Raw genomic sequence first — 26,303 nt, forward strand, 5'->3', positions numbered from 1 at the left:
GTTAAGTCCTGGCTGTCAGTTCTTTCCTCTGCTCTATTAAGCCTAGTCTTGCAGTGTGGGCAGAGGGTAGGTAGGTCAGAAGGATGGTATGATTGGCAGCAGCTATTTCCTAGAGGGGGCCTTAGTTTGTAGAGGGAGCTCGAATTGTATACCTTCCTTGGTATTCTGGGTGGAGGGCCAGAAGTTGTGGGCCAGAAGTTGTGGCCCCTTGCCCCGGTCGGTTGCGGACGGGCGCAGACGGGCTTGCCTTTGGTGCGCCTTCGGCGCGCCCGCCCGCACGCAAGGAAGTGGAGGCTGGACAGGTTCGGGTGTAGGATTTCCCCTGCTGCTGCAACAGAAGATCCTCCCAAAGAGGCAGTCGGATTGGTTAGGATCGATGGCCATGTTGAGCAGCTCGGCATACCAGACTCTTTGTGCCCAATCTGGAGCCACAAGAATGACTTGGGCCCAGTCGCGCTTGATCTTCTTCAGCACTTTGCGCAAAGATGGTATAGGCGGAAAGGTATATAGAAGACTGCCACTCCACTCATGGAGAAAAGCATTGACTAGCGAGTGCCGCCTTGGAAATATCCATGCGCAGAACTGCTGACATTGTGCGGTCTATTCGGTGCCGAATAGATCTAACCAAGGCTCTCCTCACTGTTGAAAGATGCCTTGCACCACCTCCGAGTGAAGATGCCATTCGTGATCCATCATGTACCTGCAGCTGAGTTCGCCCACCCTGGTGTTAAGGGAACCCGCCAGCTGTTGAACCACCAGGGATATGCCCTGATGTTCCAGCCATGTCCAGAGGCAGAGGGCATCCTGACAGAGGATCCACGACCCCACTCCGCCTTGTTTGCTGCAGTACCACATGGCAGTGGTGTTGTTAGTGAAAACCTGCACTAGTCTTCCCCAACAGAGGGAAGGAATGCTTTGAGTGCAAGACAAATCGCCCGAAGCTCCAGAAGGTTGATGTGGAGCTCGGACTCCGTCGAAGACCAGAGGCCTCTTATCTCTACCTCTCCCATGTGGCCGCCCCATCCCAGAAGTAATGCATTGGTCACCACTGTGAACTCTGGTTGAGGAAGGTAGAGGAATCTGCCCTTGACCCAATCCTGGTTCGTTAGCTACCACTGCAATTAGTGAGCAATGCCCTCCGAGTTCTGGACGGAATCGGACAGGTTTCCCTAATGTTGTGCCCACTGGAACTTCAGGTCCTACTGCAGAGTCCGCATATACAATCTGGCATGGTCCACCAGCAGGATGCAGGAGGCCATCAGGCCCAGTAGCCGGAGGATCATCTTGACCGAAACCCGGGCTAGAAGCTGAAAGGTCGGAATCATAGCGTGAATATCCCAGACTCTCTGTTTGGGAGGATAGACCCGAAACTGCGTCGTGTCCAGAACCGCTCTGATGAAGAGGAGCTTCTGAGAGGGAGTCAGGTGTGACTTCGGCACATTGATAGAAAACCCCAGGGAATGCCGTAGTCTGGAGGTGGGAGACGACAGCCTAGAGCGAGCCCGCCTTCAACAGCCAGTCGTCGAGATAGGGGAAGACTGGAACCCCTGATCTGCGCAAATGAGCTGCGACCACCGCCATCACTTTCGTGAACACCCGAGGGGCACTGGTAAGGCCAAAGGGGAGCGCGGTAAACTGAAAGTGCTCGTGGCCTACCGTGAACTGCAGATAACGTCGGTGGGCCGGCAGGACAGGGATGTGGAAATAAGTGCCCTGCAAGTCCAACACTGCCATCAAGTCTCCAGGGTCTAGGGCAGACAGGACCTGACCCAGCGTCAACATTTTGAACTTATTTGTCCTTTTGGGCACCAGAAAATAGTGGGAATAGCAACCAAGACCTACTTCTGGGACAGAAACTAGCTCAATGGCTCCCTTGGCCAAGAGTGCCGAAATTTCTTGTGGGAGAAGGGCAAGATGATCCTCCGACATGCATGGCAGGAGGGGTAGCCCCGAAGGGGAGGTAGTAGCCCCTTCGGACTGTTTGCAAAACCCACCTGTCCAACGTGATGATGCGCCAGTGCGGGAGGTGATGGTGAATCCTGACGCCCACTGGCATTTGGTGGCTTTGAAAGATCGAAATAGGAAGGTTTGGAGGCTGCTGCAGAGGAGGCTGTGGTGGACTGGTCCGCCCCCTGGCCCCCAAAACCACAGCAGTAGTTCCCATGTCCCTGGCCACACTGGGGCTGAACAGCTTGTGCCGGCCTGTGGCTCTGGGCGGGACATGGCGGGCACCAAAAGGCAGACTACACACGGCGGTGCTGGAGAGGCCCAAGGACCTGGTCGTAGCCAAAGAGTCCTTAAAGCGCTCCAGCGTATAGTCTGCCTTGTTGCCAAATAGGCGACGGCCATCAAAGTGCATATCCATAAGAGTGAATTGGACTTCTCCTGAAAAAACAGTCAACCTCAACTAGGCGTAGCGTCGAAGGGCTACCGATGTGGAAATCATCCTGCCTAGTGAGTCGGCGGTATCCAGCCCACAGGAGAAGATAAACTTTGCTGCGTCGCTGCCTTCGGCCACTGCATGGGAGAGTACGACCCAGGCCTCCTCCGGGCACTGGGGGTAGCTCTTGGGCCACTGTATTCCACACGGAGTGGATGTAACAGCCCAACAGACATATGTGTTTACCAACCGCAGTCCCAAGCTGGGGGAAGAAAACATCTTCCCAAAATGGTCCCGCTTTTTGGATTCCCTATCAGGTGGTGGTTAGGAAATTTGCCTTTGGAAGTGGAGGCTTGGACCACCAAGCTCTCAGGGGTGGGGTGTTGGGAGAGGAAAGTGGGGTCGCCCGGGACCGGGCAGTGGCATCGAGCAATCATCCTATCCACAGGAGCCCCTGTGTTGGGCCTGGACTAGGTGCCCAAAAGGATGTAGGTGAGAGCTTCATTAAACGGTAGCAGGGGCTCCGAGGAGCTCGCTGACGGTTGAAGCACCTCTGTTAGGAGTTTAGTCCTGACTGCCATTGTAGGTAGCTCTAGGTTGAGAGCCTCGGCCGCGCTACGCAACACCATGGCGTAAGACGCTCCCTCCTCCGTATGCCACTGTAGGAGGAGACAACATGAGAAGGTCTGGTGATGTATGCAGACCACCGGCTTCCCCCAGTTTCCCGCTCCAGTCCGGTTCATAACCCAACTGGTCGGTTAAAGGGTCGCCAGACCCCTCCCAGACCTCCTCACCCTCCACTGGCTGCCAATCTGGTCTAAAACAGCCAGGGTAGAACAAGGTCACAAAAGTACCCATAGGCGCCGGATCCGGAGTTAGTCGACGATGGTCCGGATCCGTGTCTGGAGGCCGGGGTCGACTCCAGCTGGAGACACAACCGGCGTTGGCTGCGGACGTGGTACCAGTGGAGTCAGCGCCGGGGGAGTCGGACTGCCCAAAGATGGCATGCATCAATTCGTAAAATTGGCGAAGCTGGGGAGGGGTCGCTATGGGTCCCGGGAAGAAGAGGCACACGCGGTGCCAGTATGTGTGAACAGTCGGACACCCCCAATCTAGGTGGAGGAAGTCAGCAGCTTCTTTCTTACACCTATTTCATCTGTTTGTGTCACGTAATCCAAAGCTATGGAGTTTGACCGGATTATAGTAGCTTTGATGGAGGAATTTATATTGAATGATTCGTAGTCTGCTGTTAGAGGAAACCTGCTCCGTTTGTTTACAACAGAACAACCATTGTGTGTCAGTGATGTTGTGTTCCAGTTTTGTCGACCATTTATCCCGGGCTGCACAGTGAGGGTATTCATTGTCAACATATAAATTGTGGTAGAGCGTGGACACTAAATGTGAAGCAGTGGATGCGCGTAGGACATGATGCAGAGGGGCCACCATTGCAGGCTCCAATGGTTACACAGGGGTGCAGGCTCTAATCCCATCTCTAAGTCAGGAATGCAGGAAGGTTTTTGTAGTAGAAGGTGGAGGGTCAGGGCAGAGTTGTTGGAGAGTGCAGAATTTGCCATTAAGGTATAAATCACCCCAGCAGCGGATTTTTCGGGTATGTGCAACCCTCCATATGCCACTGTAGGAGGAGACAACATGAGAAGGTCTGGTGATGTATCCAGACCACTGGCTTCCCCCAGTTTCTCGCTCCAGTCCGGTTCATAACCCAACTGGTCGGTTAACCCCTTCCATGCTGCTGACGAACCCCAGCCGTCACGCTCCACGGTGCTCGTGTGCTGATGACGGCTGGGGTTCGTCACGGCCCGCCCCTGTTCGTCCGGCGGCCGCACACGGGGGAAATCGCGGCCGCACGGAAGGGGTTAAAGGGTCGCCAGACCCCTCACAGTCCTCCTCACCCTCCACTGGCTGCCAATCTGGTCAAAACAGCCAGGGTAGAACAAGGGCACAAAAGTATCCATAGGCGCCGGATCCGGAGTTGGTCGACGATGGTCCGAATCCGTGTCTACATCGAGGTGGAGGCCGGGGTCGACTCCAGCTGGAGACACAACCGGTGTTGGCTGCGAAGGTGGTACCAGTGGCGTCGGGGCCGGGGGAGGTGTACTCCAGGCATGGATCCAAGGGGACCCTGTGGTGCCGGAGCCGCTGGCGTCAAAGCCGCAGGGCCCCAGCCGAGACCACGGGCCCGAAGGCACGCTGGCGGAGTCGGACTGCCCAAAGATGGCATGCATCGATTCGTAAAATTGGCGACGCTGGGCAGGGGTCGCTTCGAGTCCCGGGAAGAAGAGGCACCCGTTGTGCCAGCATGTGTGAACAGTCGGACACCCCCAAGCTAGGTGGAGGAAGTCAGCAGCTTCTTTCTTACACCTATTTCATCTGTTTGTGTCACGTAATCCAAAGATATGGAGTTTGACCGGAGTATAGTAGCTTTGATGGAGGAATTTATAGTGAATGATTCGTAGTCTGCTGTTAGAGGAAACCTGCTCCGTTTGTTTACAACAGAACAACCATTGTGTGTCAGTGATATTGTGTTCCAGTTCTGTCGACCATTTATCCCGGGCTGCACAGTGAGGATATTCATTGTCAACATATAAATTGTGGTAGAGCGTGGACACTAAATGTGAAGCAGCGGATGCGCTTAGGACATGATGCAGAGGGGCCACAACTGCAGGCTCCAATGGGTACACAGGGGTGCAGGCTCTAATCCCATGTCTAAGTCAGGCATGCAGGAAGGTTTTTATAGTAGAAGGTGGAGGGTCAGGGCCGAGTTGTTGGAGAGTGCAGAATTTGCCATTAAGGTATAAATCACCCCAGCAGCGGATTTTTCGGGTATGTGCAACCTTCTTAAAGACTCCCTCTTGCAATAATGTAATCTCTGGGTGGTAGGCAAGCGGAGTAATGGGGAGTATAGGCAGGGTGCGTGGAAGCGATTGGCAATGCGGCATCAGGCTTTGATTGTGCAGTAGACAGTATGACGCCTTCCATTGGAATAGGGTCTGCAAGCCAGTGTTCAGTAGCAATCAGAGGTGTGTAGGGAGGAGGGTGAAACCAAAAATTGGCATAATGCTCTTGGGCAATAGGTAATAGGTAATATAATTCAAAGTTAGTAATGTCAAAGCCCCCCTGCAAGTATGGTCGCCTGAGTGTCCCATTGTATGCGAGGTTGCTTGCCGGCCCACACTAAACGAATCATCTCTGAACTGAGAGAGATGAAAAAATGCTGAGGATTATCATTTTAATGAGGGAAATGCGTCCAGCCATGGTCAAGGGAAGTGCAATCCATCGAGTGATGCAGCCAGTGATATGTTCCATCGCACACTCATAATTGAGTCTCATCAGCTCATCGCGGTCTGTCGTGACACGTATCACTAAGTACTTCGCGTCATCAGAGCACCACTCTATGGGTAAATCTGTTTCAAATGGTTTGGTGGAAGCAGTAAGTGGGAGATCTGTGACTTGGCCCAGTTGATATGGATGCCAGATTGGCCACCAAATTTAAAGAATTCCCGGAGTAGCGTATTGATGTTTAGGTGTGACTGCTTAATATACAGGGTGACGTCGTCGGCATAGAAAGAAATGAGGATTGGGCGGAGAAAGCAATGGAGACCTTTATCCTGATGATGCTGCCTGATCTTAGCTGCCAATGGTTCCATGGCAAGGGCGATTAGGAGCGGATAATGGACATCGCTGCCGAGTGCCACGAGAAAGAGAGATCGAGGGGGAGACATGCCCATTTATCAAAACTTTCACTTTCGGTGAGGTATATAGGAGTCGGATCCAAGACATTAAGCCCATGGGGAGCCCCATGCATTGCAGTATAGTAAAAAGGTAGTTCCATTCCACAGAATCAAAGGCTTTTTTGGTGTCTAGGAATACCGCTACTAGCGCCAGTTGCGGATCTACAGTTTGAAGGATAGAAAAGTGCGTCCCAAGGTTTTGAGAGGTCCCCCTTCCAGGGAAAACCCCAGCTTGATCCGGCAGAACAAGGTTCTCCATCAGAAGACTGAGACAATTTGCCAGAAGCTTAGCAAGGACTTTGGTGCCTGAGTTTATTAGATTGAGGGGCCGATAGGACTCGCATAGGTCCGCAGGTTTTCCCGGTTTTAATAGTGATGTAATTAGTGCCTCTCTCACCGAGGCAGGCTGAATTTGAGTTTCCTGAGCTTACAAAAATACTTCTTTTAGTACTGGGAGAAGTTGAAAGACATAAGTTTAGTAAAAATCTATGCGAAGGCCATCGGATCCCAGCGCTTTTCTTTATTTCATTTGCATGATGACTTCACGAAGCTAATCAACTTCGAATGGTGTCTGCAAAAATTCTCACTGAAGGTCACCCAGCCACATTAGCGCTATATCTTCAAGATAGCGAGAAAAGTCGGGGGAGTGGTGAGCTACGAGCTAGATAGATCAGCATAGTATTAAGTAAATGTATGTAAAGATTCCGAGACTAATCCTATGTCGCACCCTGTCTCTGTCAACCACATCGAATATATAGTTAGGGAAACAGGGTTGTCTAATGTCATTCACCAGTGCCCGGCAGGTCTCTCACCCTCGCCGTACCGATGGGGGGTAACATATTTACAGATAAACTTGACTTCCCATTCCCCAGTGGTGGTGTAGTCCGTAGGTTTTTCCCGGAGCGTGGCTCTCTGGGCACCAGATCCCGCACTCCACATGTCTGATTCAAGTTGCATTAACTCAGTTTCCAGACGTCCGAAATTTCTCTGAATATCTTTGAGTACCCTAAAGCTTTTTGACATGCACGAGCCTCGTATAGTGGCTTTAAAAGCCTCCCAAATCGTGCCCACTTGAGCTACAGATCCCTTATTTCTGGCAAAAAAGTCAGTAATTTACTCTCCAATTTCAGCCTGAAAGACAGTGTCCAACAGTGCTTCTGGCACTAGCCTCCAACATCTTTAGGTGGCAATCAAATTAGGGAGAGCTATTTCCAGGCATACCGGTGCATGATTCGAGTGTGTGCAGGCCAAGTGTTCTGCGGAATGAATCCAAGGGCCCACCCCAGTGAGCATACCGAGTAATCTAGCCACGACCAAGTTGAGTGCCCCGCTGTATAAAAGGTGCCCTCCCGGTCAGTTGGATGAACGTAACGCCATCTGTCAATGAGTCAGTGATCTAGAAACAAACCAGAAAGGGCGTCCTGGGTATTGGTGTAGTGGTGAGGAAAGGGATTGGATCGATTCATGGAAAGGCGTAGGGTAGTATTAAAATCTCCGCTCCATATGACGTGTGGGGACCTTACCTTAATTATCTGTCCCCAAAGAGTGGTGAAATAGTCTGGGTCATCTGTGTTAGGGCCATAACAGCAAGCTAGGGTGTTCAATTGTGTGCCCAGCGTACCCCAGAGCAGACAACTTTGACCGGAGGTATCGCTATATGTGCCTCCCAGTATGAAGGGTGTATTTTTCTTCACTAATATGAGTGTACCGCGTGAATATGTAGAGTATGAGGAGAACACCCGAACAGAGGCCCACTTGCTGCGAAATCAGTTAGGACATTGGGGATCAAAGTGTGTTTTTTTTTTTTTATATAGCGCGAACTTGACCCGAATCGGGTATCAGAGTGCTTTACATAGCACCAGTTGCATTACATGAGGACACATTCTTTTTTTGTTAGGCACAGGGAGGTTAAGTGATTTGCTCAGGATCACAGGATGTTCAGCGTCATTGCCGAGACTCAAACCCAGTTCCCCAGATTCGAGGTCGACCTCCCAAGCCATTAGGCCAACTCCTCTCCCCAAGTGTTTCTTGAAGCATTGCAATTTGTATGTGATATCTATCCAGATACGTCAATATTTGTCTCTTTTTTCGAGGGTCACGTAGGCCTCTGACATTCCATGTGATTAATTTGAAGCGAAATTGGTCAGCATGTGCTGCCATTCCAATTGCGATGTAGCGTTATGGTGAGTATGATATTGCGTATAGGTAGTTTGCCTATGCCTACAGTAACTAACAGCAAAAGGAGTTGGGATGCACACCATTTTTTTCTACCTTTCCAAACCTGTCCAATCATGTATAAGAGTGCGTGCAGCTTGGTGAAGTGCCTTGCCCTGGTAGCACTTGTATTCATTCTAATGTGTAGAGATGAGGCGGACTTCCGCCCCAAACCAATTTGCACAGCAATAAAGCGCCTACATGGCTAATTTGTTCCACAATTACTCCATCATTTAATCCTTCTTTTCAAATTACTCCAAAATTTCACTGATATTCTTTCAATTGTTTATCCGATGCTCTACATGCAGGGTTCATATGATGTTATCTAATTTTTCTCATTTAAAAACTGTGCCCATCCCAGCCTCTTGCTTAAACACAACAAATGCCAAGGTTCGTTGCAAGCAGTGTTTATTTCTAACCTAATATATTTCGGGCGGGATACGCCGTTCGTCAGGGGACACTGTAAAGTAGCAATAAAAACATAGCTGTGTTACATAGCTGACTGCCTACAGTAACTGGCATGTCGAAATGTTGTTGTCCAAGATACATAAAAGCAATACATAACATTCCTATCCCATTCCCTCACCCCAAAACATCCTGTGTGTGTCAGAATTAAAACAACTGGCTAATAACAGTACCACCCCACCCACAACAGCACCCCAAACGTGCGGGTACTAAGTTGCCCACCCTTTACCATCAAGCAACATGGCTGTTCTATCATAGCCAGAGAGGGCCAGCAAAGCAGTAGGAGAAAACAACAATAAAAAACTGAGGAATAAGGACAGTAGGGGGAATCTCCCATAGGGGGAGGGCCCCAGTGGGCTATAAAACCTTCCCATTTCCCAACTCTTGCTGCATTGTAGTCCCCAGGTGTCACTGAACAATGGGGGGGGGTAGAGTGGTGGAGGGGGGAAGGGTGCTTGGCGATGTATGGTGTAAGTCTACCAATAGAAAAACAGGCATTAAGTCATAAACCATATATATTGTCAAGAGCTTAGAGGGCACTTAGCTGTGTGTGACCATCCTGTAGAAGAAGAGTTCCATCTTGAGGAGCTACCATGCCCCCATCAGGGAGTGGCGAACAACGTGAATCTCATCAGTGCAGCAATACAGCATATCAGAACCCACTAGAGGCAAGGGGGTCAGACATCGGGCCATCACAGCTCATATCCCAACAGCCTCCATCAGTCCAAGGATGGAGAAGGAGATCTGGAAGCATGGTCCCGTTGTGGCGATCGTCGTTGGTTGGTTTTCAGAAAGTCTTCCACTTGTTGCGGGTTCGTGCAGAAGATGTGTTTGCCTTGATGTGCAATTCGAAGTCTTGCAGGGTACATGAGGGAATATTCTATTTGAACCTTGCATAGTTTCTGTTTGACAGAGAGGAATTTGCGGCGCGCCTCCTGTACCGCCATAGTGAAGTCAGGGTAGATGGTGAATGTAGTACCCTCGAATTGCAGTGGCTTCTGTTCGTGGACTTTCTTAAATGTGGCATCCTGCTCTCGTAATAATTCAGGAGACGGGCGACAATGGGTCGCAGAGTTTCACCCGGCAGAGGCCGGGGACCCAGGGAGCGATGTGCGCGTTCTACCACCAGCTGCGGCAAAAATTAGTCTGCACCATGGGTGCCCGTCAGGAGGCGCTCAATATAGTCTTCCATGCGTCTTGTATTTGTGCTTTCAGGTATGCCTATGATTCGAATGTTGTTGCTGTGGCTTCTAGCTTCTATGTCATCATTCTTGGCCGCAATAACTTTAGGCAATTTGTCAATTTGCAACACCTGATGTTGCATCTGAGAGGTGGCATCTTCGTTCTCAGATATGTGGCGCTCAGCTTCCTTCAATTGCCCATCATGTTTGTCGATTTTCTGTATAAGGAAGTCTAATCGGATGTTCATCGTGTCCATTTTCCCGGAGAGAGCGGAGAGACTGTGCTGCACAGCCAGGAGTAGAATCTTAACGCCATATTCTGAGGACTGCGAGGGTGTCTGTGACTGGTCAGTACCAGTCTGTCGGGAATCTGCGGAGGTAGACCGCGTGGCTGTTTTTTCTTTTCAAAAGTAATTCTGGGTTAATGGCCATCAGGGTTCGCCATCTCCTTTCTCTATGCGATTAGTTACTGCCGTAGTATGGGTGAACAGGCGTCACCTGGCTCTGAGACTGGTCACGATGTAGATGCTGCGGTGTCAGACAGTAGTGTGCAGGTCTGTTGTGGGTTAGCACTATCAGGTGATAGGTTAATTGAGAGTAGACACGTAGAGTGATGGAATCGGCTTCCTTCTGGGCCCAAGCATCAGCGTTTGGTCTCTCAGTTAGCAGCACACGGCCAACCAGTCTCCTCTATGCGCCCTCGCCTAATATACAGAGTAAAGGTACTTGTGTGCATCTATGGGTGAGCGCTGGATGCAATAGAGTGCACCACAGTTAATAGGCCAGAGCCAGGAGATCTATCGGGCCCACGACATGGAGTGTAGTCAGGTCTGCAGGTAGAAAAACAGCCTCTATCTGCCTCACAGGCAAGACTGGGTTATTGTCATTAAGAGTGACGCAGGTGGGTAGAGGTGTGGGGTGCCAGAGGGTTCGCAATGGGCTATAGGTCAGGCAGGACAGCAGCGTCCAAAATGCGGTGGGGGACCCAGCCGGCCTTTAATAATGAGGGTTTATGATGGGGAGATATTTGCTAGTCACCCACCTAAAGTGGCGCGCGTTTCATTCCATTGATTGGAAACCTTCTGAGGTGGCACAGTAGGCAGCGGCGGTTCTGAGGCGAGTATTTGATCACACACGGGACTCGCAGAGCTCATTGAGTAGCGGTGGGAAAAAAGGCGCGTCATCAACAAAAGAATCTTCACCCCAGCCGCCAGACACCTCACTGTTTTCCTGATATCGACCACTGCATGTGCTGTTGAACTAATTTTCGGCAGTTGCGGTATGAGGCGATCTGGTGGGAAGCAAGCCTCTTTACGTAGGACAGGAACAGGAGCGGGTTCATCTCAGGCAGGGCCCAACACCACGTGGAATTCTCGGGGCTCGAGTGACTGCAGCTGCCGCCCGGGTCTCCAGACACCACACCCCCGAAAGTCCCCGCAGCATGAGAAGCAGATGGAAGTGCTCTCTGGGGCCCCGAGAGACGCAATTTTTCTCCCAGAAGTTCTGGATGGTCTAAGGATGAGGCAGGTAGTGGCACAACATAGCCATGTAGGTAGAAGTGAGGATCATTGACGGTTTAGTTCGCCAAGCTTCCCAAGCCTCACAGGTGTGTGCCATCTGGGATGTGCGCCACCTAGCGCCCCCGAAGCCACCAGACATCTGGTAAGGAATCTGCAGCTAGAAGTCTCTATCAGATATTTGCCATTTGACCCGCTCCACAGAGTTTAAAACCCACAGGTTTCTTTGGAGACATCTCCAAAGCACACTGGGAGGGAAAGCTCAGAGAAGAATTGATAAAAAGTCAAATAAGTAGTAAAATAAATGACTGAAGTTGCTCTTCTGGATCTGCTCTGACAGCGCAAAAAGAAAACGACTGATGTCAGCGTGAAGGGATGTCGCCAACCTAGGCACCACATACGTCACATCCTATGACGATCAGTTGATCAGCGGCACATACCGGTGCGCAGAGGTACTGCTCAAGATTCTCCTGATCCAGTCTGGCACCTGGGGAATATTCGAAGGTAAAGAAGGAATCTGCAGCTAGAATTCATTATCAGATATTTGGTAACAGTGGCTAAATTGAAGTTGGACCTGGTTGAAGAATTTCAGTCAATAAATTGGATTTTTTACAGAAAAGGCAAATGTAATTCCAGCATTTGTGCTGCTCTCTACACTACTATGCAGACTAGGCTTTCTTCCAATGGTGGCAAGTACATCTCTTTTCTGGTGAGGTATCTAGTCTCATTCTCCCCCGTCATCAGTGTAATGATGGGGGAGCAGATTGTCTGAGGCTGAAGTTATGTTGCACAACTTCTGGTTTCACCTTAGTTATTTTGTAGCACAAAATAGGGCTGATGCAAACTGATGTCTGTTTGTGGTCAGAAACTGTCACCACAACTGGACCCAGTCCCAAATCAGGCAGAGGCAGAATCAACCTCTTCACCGTAGTAATGTAAGCGTGGACATTGGGGCCGGAGTGAGAATCAGAAGACAGGCATTGGAAGGTGCCTGAGAATAGGGGCCAAGGGGTCAGTCGGTGCAGAAGAAGGACCCCCTGGCTGAGGTCGAACTGCAAGGCCTGCGACTCTGAGAAGGACCCAAAAGCATGCCAAAGCAAGCCAGTAGTATCTGGAAATGTTGCAGCGTGGCCTGCATGAAGGGCACAATTTGCTGCTGGGAGGACGATGGACTGTGAAATTCAGGACTAGCAGGCACCATATGCGGGACAAGAGCAGAGTCAGAAGATACTGGCCCTTCAAGTGATAACCTTGCAATTTATCACCAGACTTTGAGTGATGGGATATGCACGAGTCCCAATTAGCTTTTTTGTGCTTATGGACCATTTTCAACATTGGCCTCCTTGAAGTCGAAATTCTAGGTATCCCTACTAATCCAACTCTGCTGCTGCCAAATTGTAGAATGACATTAATAACTAATTGAATGAATCACGGAATAGGGAGACAATTCAGCATTGTGCACATCAAGCTAAGTGCCTATACGTTTGCACAACTTTCTACAAATATTCATATTGAACAACAAACTCTCGCACATTTTTAGACACTTGCATACTTAGGGCCTAATTACGAGTTTGTGTTATTTAACTCACCTGATAGCTATACCGCAGAGAACGTTAAGTATAGCTGCGATAAATATCACTGATTATGAGTTTGTGGGGAATAACATGCTGATTTTAGTATTTAACGCACCAAAATCAGCATGATATAGTAACTACTGTATACCTTTTCCCCCGTTAAATTTCTTATGGTTCAAATTTAACTACTGACCCACCTGTTTTCAGGCCCTAAGTGTTTGCATAAATGAAATGTCGGTCAAAAACCAGAAGTAGTGAGCAATGTATTTACAAAATGTGTTTAGTACACTTCCCGTGCAAAAGGGAATAGGCTTTTCATTCTAACATGCTTTTATGTGCACATGCACCCGTGAGACAGGGGCTGAATATACGCCCCCACCCGGATAGGGGGCATTTAATACCTCCTGTGGAAGAAGGAATGAAGGGTACCAAGAGCTCTGTGGGACACCCACCACGAAGAACTGCATTAAAAGCCATCTGAACTTTGTGAGAAGGGTCCTGGCCGCCTCATGAATGAAAATGTGTAGGTTTAAAACAAAAAAGGGAATTGAGCACAGTGAACAGCTGACTGTCACAGCACTCCCCCAACATTTGTGAGTACTACAAAATCGAGAATTATTACTTAATTAATTGTGCAGGGTTGCAAAAGTCTGCCCTGCATATTTTACCTGAAGGCGAGACAATATCGCCTAATGAAGGTTTTTTAACCACCCATGACATCTGACAACACGAAGGTTCCCCAACATCATCAACCCTCGCAGACCCCATCACCCCCTGCACCCTTATGCTTTTGTTTGGTCTCTGCAATGTTATTGAACTCAGGTTTGGACGGAAGTAGTGAATGTCACATTCTGAGGCTTGTCATTGGTTTATCCCATACCAGCTAGATGGTGCATGTAGGAGGCTGGCCTAGTATATGGTGCGCACTTATTTAAGTGATACACCTTGCATTAATCCGGACAACCCTTATAGTGATTTTAGAGATCTTTGATAACCATAGAAAGCTCTCAGTGTGGCAGCTGTGGAGAGCAGCCTTCAGGCTTATCTTGAAGGAGTGTTAAGCAACTTTTTTTACCGTTTAATCATGCAGTTTAGGTTAAACGAAAAAGAACCACACAGTGTATATATAAAAATATGTCTATTTATTACACAACACTCACAAACAGATTGGTATATCTCCAACCCGGAGATATCAACGCAAATACACAACAATACTTCAACTGCAAATAAGGTAAGCACCACAAAATACTGTGGTCTCCAGGGGAAGACCAAACCATATACCAAAAACGTGGAATGCGAACTGCGACCGAAGTTGGGCCAGGAGACTCAGAGGAGTTGGAGACACAAGGAACCACCCAAGTTAAGTACCCAGGGACCCCACGGTGGCTGTGTGCAGAGTGGAAACAAAGCTATGTGCTCAACAGAAGCAGGGCTCATGGTGGCCCTGTGCAGGGAGTGTAGCTGGGGCCCGGGCTGACTGTCCCAGTGCCGTCACGACACGTCATTGGTAGTAGGACTAAGATTGACGGCCCTGGGACCCGACCTGCTGGCTGGCTGGCTGGCTGCCAGGCTGGGCAAGTAAGTGAAACTGAAATTAAAACAACAACGCGTCGCTGCAGTCCCATTGCTTGGTGGTATGCATAATAACTGGCTCGGGCCGCCGGTTTGGGGAATTCACCTGGCTGAGTGGTGTGTGACCCATCCCGTGCAGAAATTTGGTGGCCATAAGCTTTGAAAAAACAATTGAAAATAGCCAGTATATATTAAAAAAACAGCAGCATGGGTACATTGCTAGCTGGCAAGTGTACTTACAACAGGTGTAGAGGTCTTTTTTTGTTTTAATGGACATCACAGTAATATATAAGTCTTTTGGGTACACAGAAAAGGTGCAATTGACTTTCAATTACTGTAACCTGAAGACGTAGTTTAAAACAGAAGGAATACTAAAAAGGATAAAGAATAAAAGGCAAAAAATAAGGGACAAAATAAAGTGTTAGGCAAACATCCCTCGCACCAAAGTGCACTTATTTTTAGGCAGATGTGGACGTGTGAAAGGTAAAATGCGGTCTCTAGCAGTACAAGCAAGTGGGCTCGTCCATGACAACATGCCTCGTGTTTTAGTGGGGGAAGCAAACAGTGAATGGCAGATTTACAGATCCCTTGGATGAAGAGGGCCGACTCAAATCCTCAATAGGTATGTATATAAGAATTTTTATTTATTTTATATATTTTATTTGGTAAAATGAGGCTGGGACGACAGCTAGTGGTGTCTCTACATCCAACCTAAAAACTGCAGTTAATAATAAAATACATATGATGCTGCACCAGGGCAATTCACATTTCCCCAATTCTCTCTCCATCCCTTTAATGCACATATTAAAGGTTTTTGTAATGATGGTAGTAATTGGACGTTCATTTTGCTGCACTCTAATGAGGCCTGTGAGTGCTTTACAGTTTTACAAAACACCTTTAATGAACTCTCAGCCTGTTTTTCCAGGACATTCAGTAAAGGAATGCGCCCACTTCGAAATTGAACCCTGAAATATTTTCGAGTAGTTTTATTCACGAAGCTGTAATTAGGAGGTGAAAGAGTAAACATAATGTAATTATTGTGTCTGAAAACAAACTCGTGATCAATGCCATGGCGCGGGCAAATAAAAAGATCTAAATTAAAGGAAAATCTATTGAAAACTAAATGAGCCCTGCGATTACTGGAGAAGTCTGCTTCTCAATTTATCTAATACACAAAGCAGTAAAGCATAGGGATATATTTCTATAATTAAAAGAAAGGCCAATTAAAATGCATGTCTGTGATCGTGATTGTTACACATATAGTAAAGCTATTTGTACTTTATCAGGCCAGCCTAAAAGATTTCGTTTGAACCGTTTTTGTGCACGTTCTCATTCTAGCGCAACCAACCAGGCCACAGCTTCTCTTCCCAAGAGGCCTTCTAGGTATATTTTCAATTTCGCCCATTTTAGATTCCCGGTTTTCGATGTCCAGGCCTGCGATGTCTCAAGTTGAAATGTTTGTGCGAGGGGGCCGCCAGCGCCAGTGATCCTGATCCGATCCTCGTCGTGGCGGCCCCTGGGGTTTGGCGGCCCTGTGCAGGTGCACACTTTGCACATGCCTAGGGCCGGCCCTGACAGAAGTCAACGGGAAAGTAATAGTTGAAGTTTTTAAGAAGAAGGACCCTTCCCAGTGGACCCTGAAGAAACCCCTTGAAGATAGAAGGATGGAGAGTTACCCCCACCCGTGGATACCCCAGGAAGCAGGATACCTACACCTGGGAAGCCGGGTGCATAAGTGGGAATTGATGTCGGAAACCGTTGCAGGCCACAATGGAAGACTTTGAAAAAGAGGCCGCTGTAGAAGACTATGCAAGCGTCTCCTGGAATCCACGGGTGGATTCTTGAAGAGGAGAACCTGTAAGTAGAGGGCACAGAGTCTACGCCACTGGGAAGTGGCCAGGAGGCACAGAAAAGCAATGTCCACCGATGTTGGAATGCTTAGAAGTGTTGACTGTGACCTTGCTGCTACAGCTGCGAGGAACAGGCGACGCTGAGGAAGACTAGGACCCGTGCACGAGCTGTCCCATGTTGAAAGTCGAGGACCAGGGTTGAGGAAGACCAGGAGCCATGCACGAGCTGTCCCACTTCGGAAGTCGAAGACCAGGGAGTCAGTGTCCGTCGGGAGCACCAACAAGCTTTATTAGCTGCAACCGGCTTGGAGAACAAAGAAGGAGCAACGTTGGGACCAGCATGGTCCAAGGGATGCACCACGAGCAGGAGAGTCAGACCAGGCCCCGAGCAAGCAGGGACGCAACTGGAACAGAAGAAGACCCTCAAGAGGACCCACATGCCAAAGGTACAGGAGTCACAAGAGATCCTCGAGCCGCTCACCATGAAGGAAGGCCCACGGTGCAGAGGATGCAGTGTGGACGCTGTACTTGGCAGGAATAGATGCTGGAGGTTGGAGCTTCTTGTCGCCCTAAGTGGAGTACAGAGCCAACAAGCCTTGACAATGGCAAATTGATGCAATGCACAGGGGTTCAGTCCCAGCAGTTTCAACGAGGGATACTTACCTCAAAATTGCACAGAGGACAGGTTAGGCCACAAGGGAGTTGCAAAACCACCACTTGTATTGCTGAGCCTTTTGAAGTCCATGGGACATCAGGAGCAGCAGACAAGTCTGCTTCACTGCGGTGCCTCCAGATGCAGGGGAGTTAATCCTTCACTCCAGGGGAGATTACTTCAGGTGTCCTTGATGCCCACAGGTCTGGTGAAGATCCTGGAAGAAGCACAGACACAGACGACAAAGAAGACTAGCAGAACAGCAAGACCAGGAGCAGCAGGAGTCTTCCTTCGTGCAGTCTCGGTTCCAGGCAAATTCCAGCAAAGTCCAAGTGTCCAGATGATCTAAGAGTGACGTGGTTTCAGGCTTGAGTTGTGTCCCACGACTAAACTAACAAACCACCCACAGGTAAGCCCTTAAGTACCCTAGGGAAAGGGTTGGAACGACTCAGTGGTCCATCCAAGTGGAAAAGCTGGACAGTGGGGAGGGGACTCCCATGTCCTTTGTCCAATTTCATGCCAGAAGGAGAGCCAGGCCTCCCATAACTGGCTCAAACTGTAGTAGGCAAGGAGGGCACCAAATCTGCCCTTTAAAGCAGTCTGGTGGTGCTGGCAAGTACCCCTGCACCCCAGCCCAACTCACTAAGTCCTGTCTTGGAGGAGGTCACATCTCCCTGTGATAGGAAACCTATTGTTCTACCATCCCCTGCTCAAGCCTAACTCAGCAGCAGGAGGGCATAATCGTGTCTGTGGTCAGCAGCAGCACTAGCTGGCTGTCGAACCCTGAAACACTGTTATCGGGAGTACAGGGAGGTACCCCAAGGGAGCCTCCCCAGTACATGGGATCATACATACAACCCTGGAATCGTTGTTGGGGTATGATTCCAAAATGTGTGATACCAAAATTGACAGGGTTTGGTGCAGCCACAATATGGTTAGACATTCCGTAATGACTGATATCCACTATATGCATTAAAATTGCTGACCGCACTAACAAAGACTGGAGAATGGACTCCAGGATTTGTACGGGCGTCCTGCTCATGCAAGGGCACCCTCACACTTATATTCAAGCACCCTGTCCTCAGGAGTGAAGAGCTTGTCATAGGGTTGACTTATAGGTTTTAAGTGTAGTGCCTCAGATATATAAAAATAACTTATATCTGTCATGAGGGGTGCAAGCACCAACTCAAACAGGCTGCAATGGAAGGCCTGTAATCACAGTTTAAGTGGACTCCCAAGGGTGGCATAATACATGCTGCAGCCCACGGGAGACACCTGATGTACCTATGCCCTGGGTACCATAAACTAGGGACTTACAGGGGTAAACTAGCAGCCAATTGTGGATGTACAGAAGAACTTACCATGGTCAATTTAGGGAAAAAGCAAAGTTACAGGAGTCCTGATTAGCAGGATCCTAGTCAGACTTGTCAAAAACATACTGACACCAAGCAAAAAGTGGGGGTAACCATGGAAGTAGATCCTATTTTCGTACAGTGCAGTATTATGTAGTGTAAGACCAGCAGAGGACAGACACAGGCAGGGTATTAACACAAAACCTACTTCAAATCTGTGAAACTCAAGACATCATAGAAATAGACAGAGAAAGAGAGCTTGAAAAGGGTAAGCAGACAAGAAGTGGTTATCTGCCTCGTCCTTTACCTATCTACACCAAGGCCTCACATTACGCTCATCTAGAAACACCTGCTGAACTTTACTATTTATTGGTTCAGTTACCCTCACCGTACCTGTTTACCTCTTGTAGCCATCTGTTCTGCTACTCATTTTGCCCTATTCTCCTCCTACCACTTCTCTACACTTGGACGTCATGTGTCTCCCACTCTCGCTCATCTCCCTGTGTACCTCCTAATTTTAATTGCAACTCTCTCTGCCCCCTCGCCTTGCCCACTCTCATTTGTATTGTATACGCCTCTTTTCAACACAACTTTGTGACTTTGCAGCTAGGTACACACACAAAGAGGCACCACAGATTTAAAGAGGTATCAGTGAACTGGATTCCCTCACCCACCTGCACACCTCCATTTGACATGAAACGCGAAGCATTAGAGTTTAGAGCCATTTGCAGGCAGGTGGTTTTTCCCCAGTCCAAGGACCTTCCAGTAAGGACCTGCTCAGCACGCACTTCATTCTTTCTGTAGCACTCTGAGAAAACACCTAAAATCACCATAAAAACATAAGAAAATGGAATTGTGGTCAAGCCAGTCCAAAAAACACTGATATCAATGCTAACATTTGGAAATATCAAGCACAAGGAGAGAAACATTTTAATAATATGTTAAACTGAAACAACAAACCTAACAACAACCCCAATCTAAAACAGAACCAGAGACAACCAAAACACCTAAAGGATGCCTTAAACTTAACATAATACACACAGTTGTCCTATGTTAGAATTTACTTAGATGATCTTTTACGGTAGATAGATATGTTGGAACTAAGGTTTTTTACGCTGCAGACTCAAGAGTTAACAGATTTGCAGCTTACTATACCCAGATGGTGATGGGACTAAAGGAGGGATACTCACACAACCCTTAATACCTCACTCAACCTTCACATTTGGATATCTACAAATGAAAGTTCCCTTTACGATTTTAAAACATATAAGTTCCTTTTCCCTTTGCCATTTAAATGGCTAGAAATGATGTGAGTGCTAACATTTACCAGCGCTAAACCAGGAAATCTGTGATTTTGTCTATATATATGCTGTGCTAACTTGTAATGGTTTCTTACATCACTGTCACTAGTGAGTCTCCCAGTGCTGGTGCCTTGACTGGCTGATGGTCAGTATGAGAAGCTGGCTTAGTATATGGTGCACGCTTTTGTAAGTGGGCACCCTGCACTAATCCAGACACCACTTATTGTGATTTTAGTGGTCTTAGGCGACCTTGGAAAGCTCTCTAAGTGGCAGCTGTGGAGAGCAGCCTTCAGGCTTAGTTCAGGAGTATAAAGCAGCTTATTTAACCAGAACATAATCTTATGGGTATAGATAAGGTGAAAAAGAACCACACACTGTATTTATAAAAATAGGTATTTATTATAAAACACTCACTAACACATACAGCTATCTCCAGCCGGAGATATACACAATGCTTTAAAAAAATAAACAGGTAAGTAGCATGGATACTCATTGGTCAGCAGGTAAAAACCAAACCATATACTGAAATAGTGGTATGTGAACCATAACTCGATTCAAGACTTTACTCAGAAGAAGTAGAAGTGCAGGGGATCCAAGGAACTACCCGAGGTAAGTAACCAAGAACCCCACAGAGGCTGTGTGCAGAGTGGGAACACCACTGCCGGTTCAATACAAGTCAATGAGTAAGTGGCGGTTGCAATTTTAAAGAAGGACCCTTCTCAGTGGACCCTGAAGAAACCCATTGGAAGACAGCAGGTTGGAGAGCCACCCCACTCGTGGATACCCTAGGAACCAGGGTACCTACACCAGGGAAGCCAGGTGCATATGTCTGAAGTGGCGTCGGAAATCTCTGTCAAACTCAATGGAGGACTTTAGGAAGATGCCGCTGCTGGAGAAGGTGAAAGTGTCTGGTGGATCCCAAAGGTGGATTCAGGATGAGAAGTACCTGCAGGCAGAGGGGACAGAGTCTTTGCCCACCGAAGTTGAGTGTTGCAGGAGAGATAACGGTGACCTTGGAGCTGCAGCTGTCAGCACCAGGCGACACTGTGGAAGACGAGGAGCCATTTCCGAGCTGTCCTTGTCGGATGTCGAGAGTTGATTGGTCGGTGTCCGTGGAGAGCCCCAAAACGCCTTGGCAACTGCAAACAACATGGAAAGCGAAGAAGATGCAGTGTCACGACCAGCAAGGTCCAGGTGACACACCACAAGCAGGGGAGTCAGGGCAGGCCCCAAGCAATCAGGAGAGCCTGCAGAATTCAAAGATGACCCTCAAGAGGACCCACAGGCCAGAGGCATTGGAGTCGCAAGAGGACCTCAAGCAGCTCACCAAAGATGCAATCCCACTATATAAGAGTTGCAGTGAGGACAAAGATCTCTGTCACTGGAGATGCTTGAGGCTGAGGCTACTTGGAGCCCGAAGATCTTGGTGGAAGGAAGCCAACAAGCATTTGCAACTGCAAGTCGACGCAGTGCACAGTGTTCATTTCCTGCATCTCAGACGAGGAATACTGGCCTCAAACTTGGTGAGAGGTCACCGCAGGCCTCGAGGGATGTGACGGACCTCCACCTATGTTGTTCTGGTGTCCGTGGGAGCCCAGGATCCACAGACCAGTCAGCTAAGTTGCAGTGCCTGCAGATGCAGGGAAGTGGCTCCTTCAGTTTAAGGGAGATTCCTTCAGTTGTCTTGGATGCCCACAGTCCTTAGAAGGATCCAGTATGGACCACAGGCACTGACGTTGTAGCAGACGAGCAGTGCGATGAGATCAGGAGCAGCAGGAGTCTTCCCAGTTGCAGCCTTGATGCCCAGAGTGAAGTCTAATGAAGTCCAGAGTGCCCAGATGGTCGAAGAAGAAGTGGTGTCTTGAAATTAATCGTGTCCCACGACGAATCTAGGGACCCACCCTCAGGTAAGCCCTTAAGTACCTTGAGGAAAGGGTTGGGACAATTCAGGGTTCCCTCCCAGGGGAGGGGTTGGACAGTGGGGAGGATACTCCCATGTCCTTTGTCCAGTTTTGTTCCAGAGCAGGGGCCAACGGTTTCCTGAGCTGGTTTGAACTGGACTATTCCTGGAGGGCACCAAGTGTGCTCTACAGGCAGGCTGAGTGGCACTGGCAAACACTCCCACCAGGCCCCAATACACGTAACCCTGTGTGGAAGGTGGCCACACCTCCATGTGATAGGATACCTATTGTTCTGCCTTCCCCTGCTCAAGCTTGGCTCAGTAGCATGAGAGCACAATTGTGTCTCTGATTGGCAGCAGCCTTGTTGTGCTGTCTGGGTCTAGAAGACGGGTACTAGGAGCACTGAGGTGTTCCCGGAGGAGCGTTACAGTGCATGGAATCATACCTCCCACAACTTTTATAGTGTGTGGGACTGATTACAACAGGACACGGTTCAGTAGAGCCAGTTTAGAGATGGTCATCGAGTAATGATGCATGGCCACTCTATGTATCGTAATGTCTGATGCACTTACAACCCGGGAGAATGGACTCCAAAGGTTGTAGGGGTCTCCTGATCATGCAGGGGCACCCTCACACTTATAACCAAGCACCCTACCCGTAGGACTGAAGAGCCTGTCATAGAGGTGACTTATAGGTTTTGAGTGCAGTGACATTCCAAATAAGAAAACATATCTTTTGTGAGAGGTGCAAGCATCAACTCACACAGGCTCAGGTCAGAAATAATCGTTTAAGTGGAATCCCATGGATGGCATAATGCATGTTGCAGTCCAAGGGAGACACCTAGTATACCTGTTCCCTGGGTACCTTAGTACCATTTACTATGATCTTTCAAGGGTACACAAGCAGCCAATTGTACTTACCAGGGTTAATTTAGAGAGAAAGCACAGTTTCTGGGGCCCTGATTAGTAGGATCCCAGTCAGACTAGTCAAAAACATACTGACATCAAGCAAAAGTGGGGTTAACCATGAAAGCAGATCTTACTTTCCTACACCTGCACTTAAACTTACATCGTTGGTCCATTTTCTGATCCCCTTTAATGTTATTTCTAGTATGACTTGCAGCTCACAAGGTATGTCTGGTAAAATGTCCAGACCTTGTCATAAAATCTCGGATGATCAGTTTAAAGAGACTTTACAGTCTACTACCTCTAATTTGGGAGGAACCCTACATCAGTACTTGGCCTGCTTCAATAACTGCAAAAAACACAGTTGATGGACAGAATGCAGAACAATGTCTTACATTCACCCCAGTACAAAGATCTGGGCCTAAATCCATCGTTTATTTGCACTCCACACCACCCTAGGTCAGACCCTGGCTATATGCAAATCAGCCTTGACCCTGTGCCTCGTGGGAACAGTCCAGCCCGAACTACCAAGCCATGTCTTTCCTAGACCGGAATCAAGCACCCAAGGACTGGTTTCTGGCTATCAGCCTTCTTCAGCCTGGATAGCTTGACTCCAGTGATGTGGAGAGCCTGGGACTCACGTCTGAGCATACCCAGCCCACTCGGGATGAAAACTGCAAAAAAAACAGTTGATGGACAGAATGCAGAACAATGTCTTACATTCACCCCAGTACAAAGATCTGGGCCTAAATCCATCATTTCTTTGCACTCCACAACACCCTAGGTCAGACACTGGCTATATGCAAATCAGCCTTGACCCTTTGCCTTATGGGAACCGTCCAGCCCGAACTACCAAGCCATGTTTTTCCCAGACCGGAATCACCACCCCCTTTTATACTGCTTCAATAACTGGCAGTTCAATGCTCTGGATATTCTTGCCCCCAAAAAATCCACCACTTCTAAAAGAGCCAAACCGTCTCCCCCATGGTACCTTTTCAAAAAACTAGAGCAGACGTTAAGATCCTCCTATGACAAGGAGGCAGCCCTGAACAGTGGTCAAGATTCGTACCTTAGCTGAGGCTTCCACAGGAGCGAAACGTCCGAAGTCTATGCTGAATAGTTCCCAACTCCCCTACGCCACTGGGCCAGATCTCTCTGGATCCAGAAATGAGGGTGAAAGGGGAATGGGAAGAAACAAGAGAGACTGCCACCCAGGTGTCTTCACTACTCTGCCTTGAGGCTCTTCATGTACCTGATAGATTAAGCAAACAATTACTAACGTTCTATGCAACCTAGGTTCTAACTTAATTCTCCCTAAACGCTCATTACCTGACTGGTGGTGGAATTTTGCCTCTCTCTTATGGAAAGTGGTTTTGGTAGATTCAGCTTAAATTGTCTTTTGCTCTTGACTTGCTTTCTTATTGGGGAATCCAACTGTAGACACTGCTGCCGGTTGATTAAAGTTGGTAAGATTAAGTGTATATATATATATATATATATATATATATATATATATATATATATATATATCACGACCAAACAGTCCCCCACTTGTTGAGAGACGAGAGCCACACAGGTAAGTTTGAATCCTTTTCCTTTAATTCCAGCTTGTAGACAAAAGCGACTGACATAATGCATTTCGGCATCCCTGCCTTCCTCAGATGTCTCGTGTCCTTTTCTCTTGTATTCACTGTCCGCTTTTAAAATCAAAGTGCCTCACATGGATTGGAGGAGACACTCTTGCCTGTTTGGAGGGCTGATGTTCCAAACTCGCTGCCCCGAGTTTTTTCGCCACGGAGAGTCATGTGGAAGTCCTTGCCCCAGTGGGCGGTGTCCGCAGCTGCACCTCCAAAGCCCGGATTTTCAAAAGCAGAAACGGAGCTGGATTCCCTTACCTTTCACCCCACCTGCACTGCCCACAGCGTGGCAAGGCGCCCACCGCTACAGTGAGCATGGGCACTATCATGAGGTCATGACCCAGTGTGATCCAGCCTGTCGATCGCTGTGGCACCAGGTATATATATATATCTACTTCTGGTAACCTTTGTCTTACTGGAACCCATACGAAAGCTTTTGCTGAGCAGACTATAGCGAACACTAGCGGAATTCTTTTAGAGGATTCTGAATGGAATAGTCTATTTTTTTCCTGACAGTCTTTAGTAAGCAAAAGGCATGACTTGACTTCAAAAGAAAAGTGAGCAACTCCACTGCTCCAGTACTGTACTTTGAAACAACGACAAGTCTTTTCTACAAGAGAAAGTTCAAAGAGTACCTTGTAAATTCCAGCGTGCAAGGAATGCTCAAAACAGCTACTACCTTAGCAGGAATGCCGCTGCAGAATTCTTCTGCCTTGAGATAGCCGGAAACAAAGTTGCACTCGAAGGGAGTGCCGAGAAACAAAGAAACGCATCCATAATAGCTAATAACTCAGTGATGGAATAATTGATCTCTGTAGGAGACAACTTTTGAGATCGATACGCCACAGGATGAAGCTGGCCAGTATCTGTATGTCTTTGTGACAATACCCCTCCAATAGCTAGATTGGAGGCATCTGCTTCAACATAAAAAGGTTCGCTCAAATTAGGATGCTGCATGACGGGAGCAGTTATAAAAGTTTCCTTCAACAACTGGAAAGCTTCTTCAGTCTCTTCGGTCCAATCATATTTCTCTCTCTTTCTGAGCAAACGAGTAATCGGACTAACCTTCTCAGAAAAATTATGAATGAATCGCCGATAAAAATTGACAAATCAGGGAAAGCTTTGGATTTCTTTGACAGTCTGTGTGCTGGCCAATCCTTTATGGCACGCACTTTAGCATCATCCATGGAAACTCCCTGATCAAATAGGACAAAACCCAAAAACTCCGCTTTAGAAGTGTGAAATACACACTTTTCCAGTTTGACAATTGGTTTTCCAACAGGCGCTCCAAAACTGCTCGCACATGCCGAACATGATCTTCCATGTTTTGTGAGAAAATGAGTATATCGTCTATATAGAGGACAGTGAAACGGTCCAGAAACTCTCATAGTATGTCATTTACAAAATGTTGGAAGGCTGCCGGTGCATTGCACAATCCAAAAGGCATGACCTGGTATTCAAATAAGCCAAATCGAGTACGAAAGGCGGTCTTCCATTCTTCACTCTTGACCATTCGAACTAGATGGTAAGCCCCTCTTAGATCCAACTTCGTATACACCTTGGCATCTATCACTTGGTCTAAAAGCTCGGAAATTAAGGTTAACTGATATCGATTCTTCTTAGTCACTTGATTGAGTGCACGATAATCGATACAGATTCTCAAACTGCCATCCTTCTTAGAATAAAAAACAGAGGAGATGAAACAGGGGATTGTGAGGGTCGAATGAACTCATTAGCCAGGTATTGATCTAGATATTCCCTCAAATGTTTGTTCTCCACTTCAGACAACGCATAAATGTGACTACAAGGGAGAGAAGCACCAGGCTCTAGCTCAATCTTACAATCATACTCCCTGTGCGGAGGTAATTTTAATGCCTCCGACTTATTGAAGACTCCTTCCAAATCGAGGTATTCTTCAGGAACACTTTGAACTTCCACAGTGCAGATCATTTGTGTCTGTTCAGCCAAACAGGACGAAGGAGACCCTCAAGAATCACTGGTAACCCGATGAAAACAGTTACTTAAGCAATACGATGAGTTCACTTCAATAGTT

General features: G+C 48.0%; 1 protein-coding gene across 1 annotated transcript in view; it reads right to left on the reverse strand.

Annotated features, from left to right (window-relative positions):
• The window catches only part of LOC147693352 (transient receptor potential cation channel subfamily M member 2-like), a 3,804,886-nt gene that overhangs the window by 2,603,077 nt on the left and 1,175,506 nt on the right, over positions 1-26,303 (reverse strand). Inside the window, exon 15 of the mRNA XM_086935946.1 lies at positions 19,181-19,326. Coding sequence (XP_086792072.1) covers positions 19,181-19,326 — 146 coding nt within the window. The remainder of the gene's footprint in view (positions 1-19,180; positions 19,327-26,303) is intronic.

Source organism: Lissotriton vulgaris, chromosome 8, assembly GCF_964263255.1.
Source record: "Lissotriton vulgaris chromosome 8, aLisVul1.2, whole genome shotgun sequence".
In the NCBI taxonomy this organism is placed as follows: domain Eukaryota; kingdom Metazoa; phylum Chordata; class Amphibia; order Caudata; family Salamandridae; genus Lissotriton; species Lissotriton vulgaris.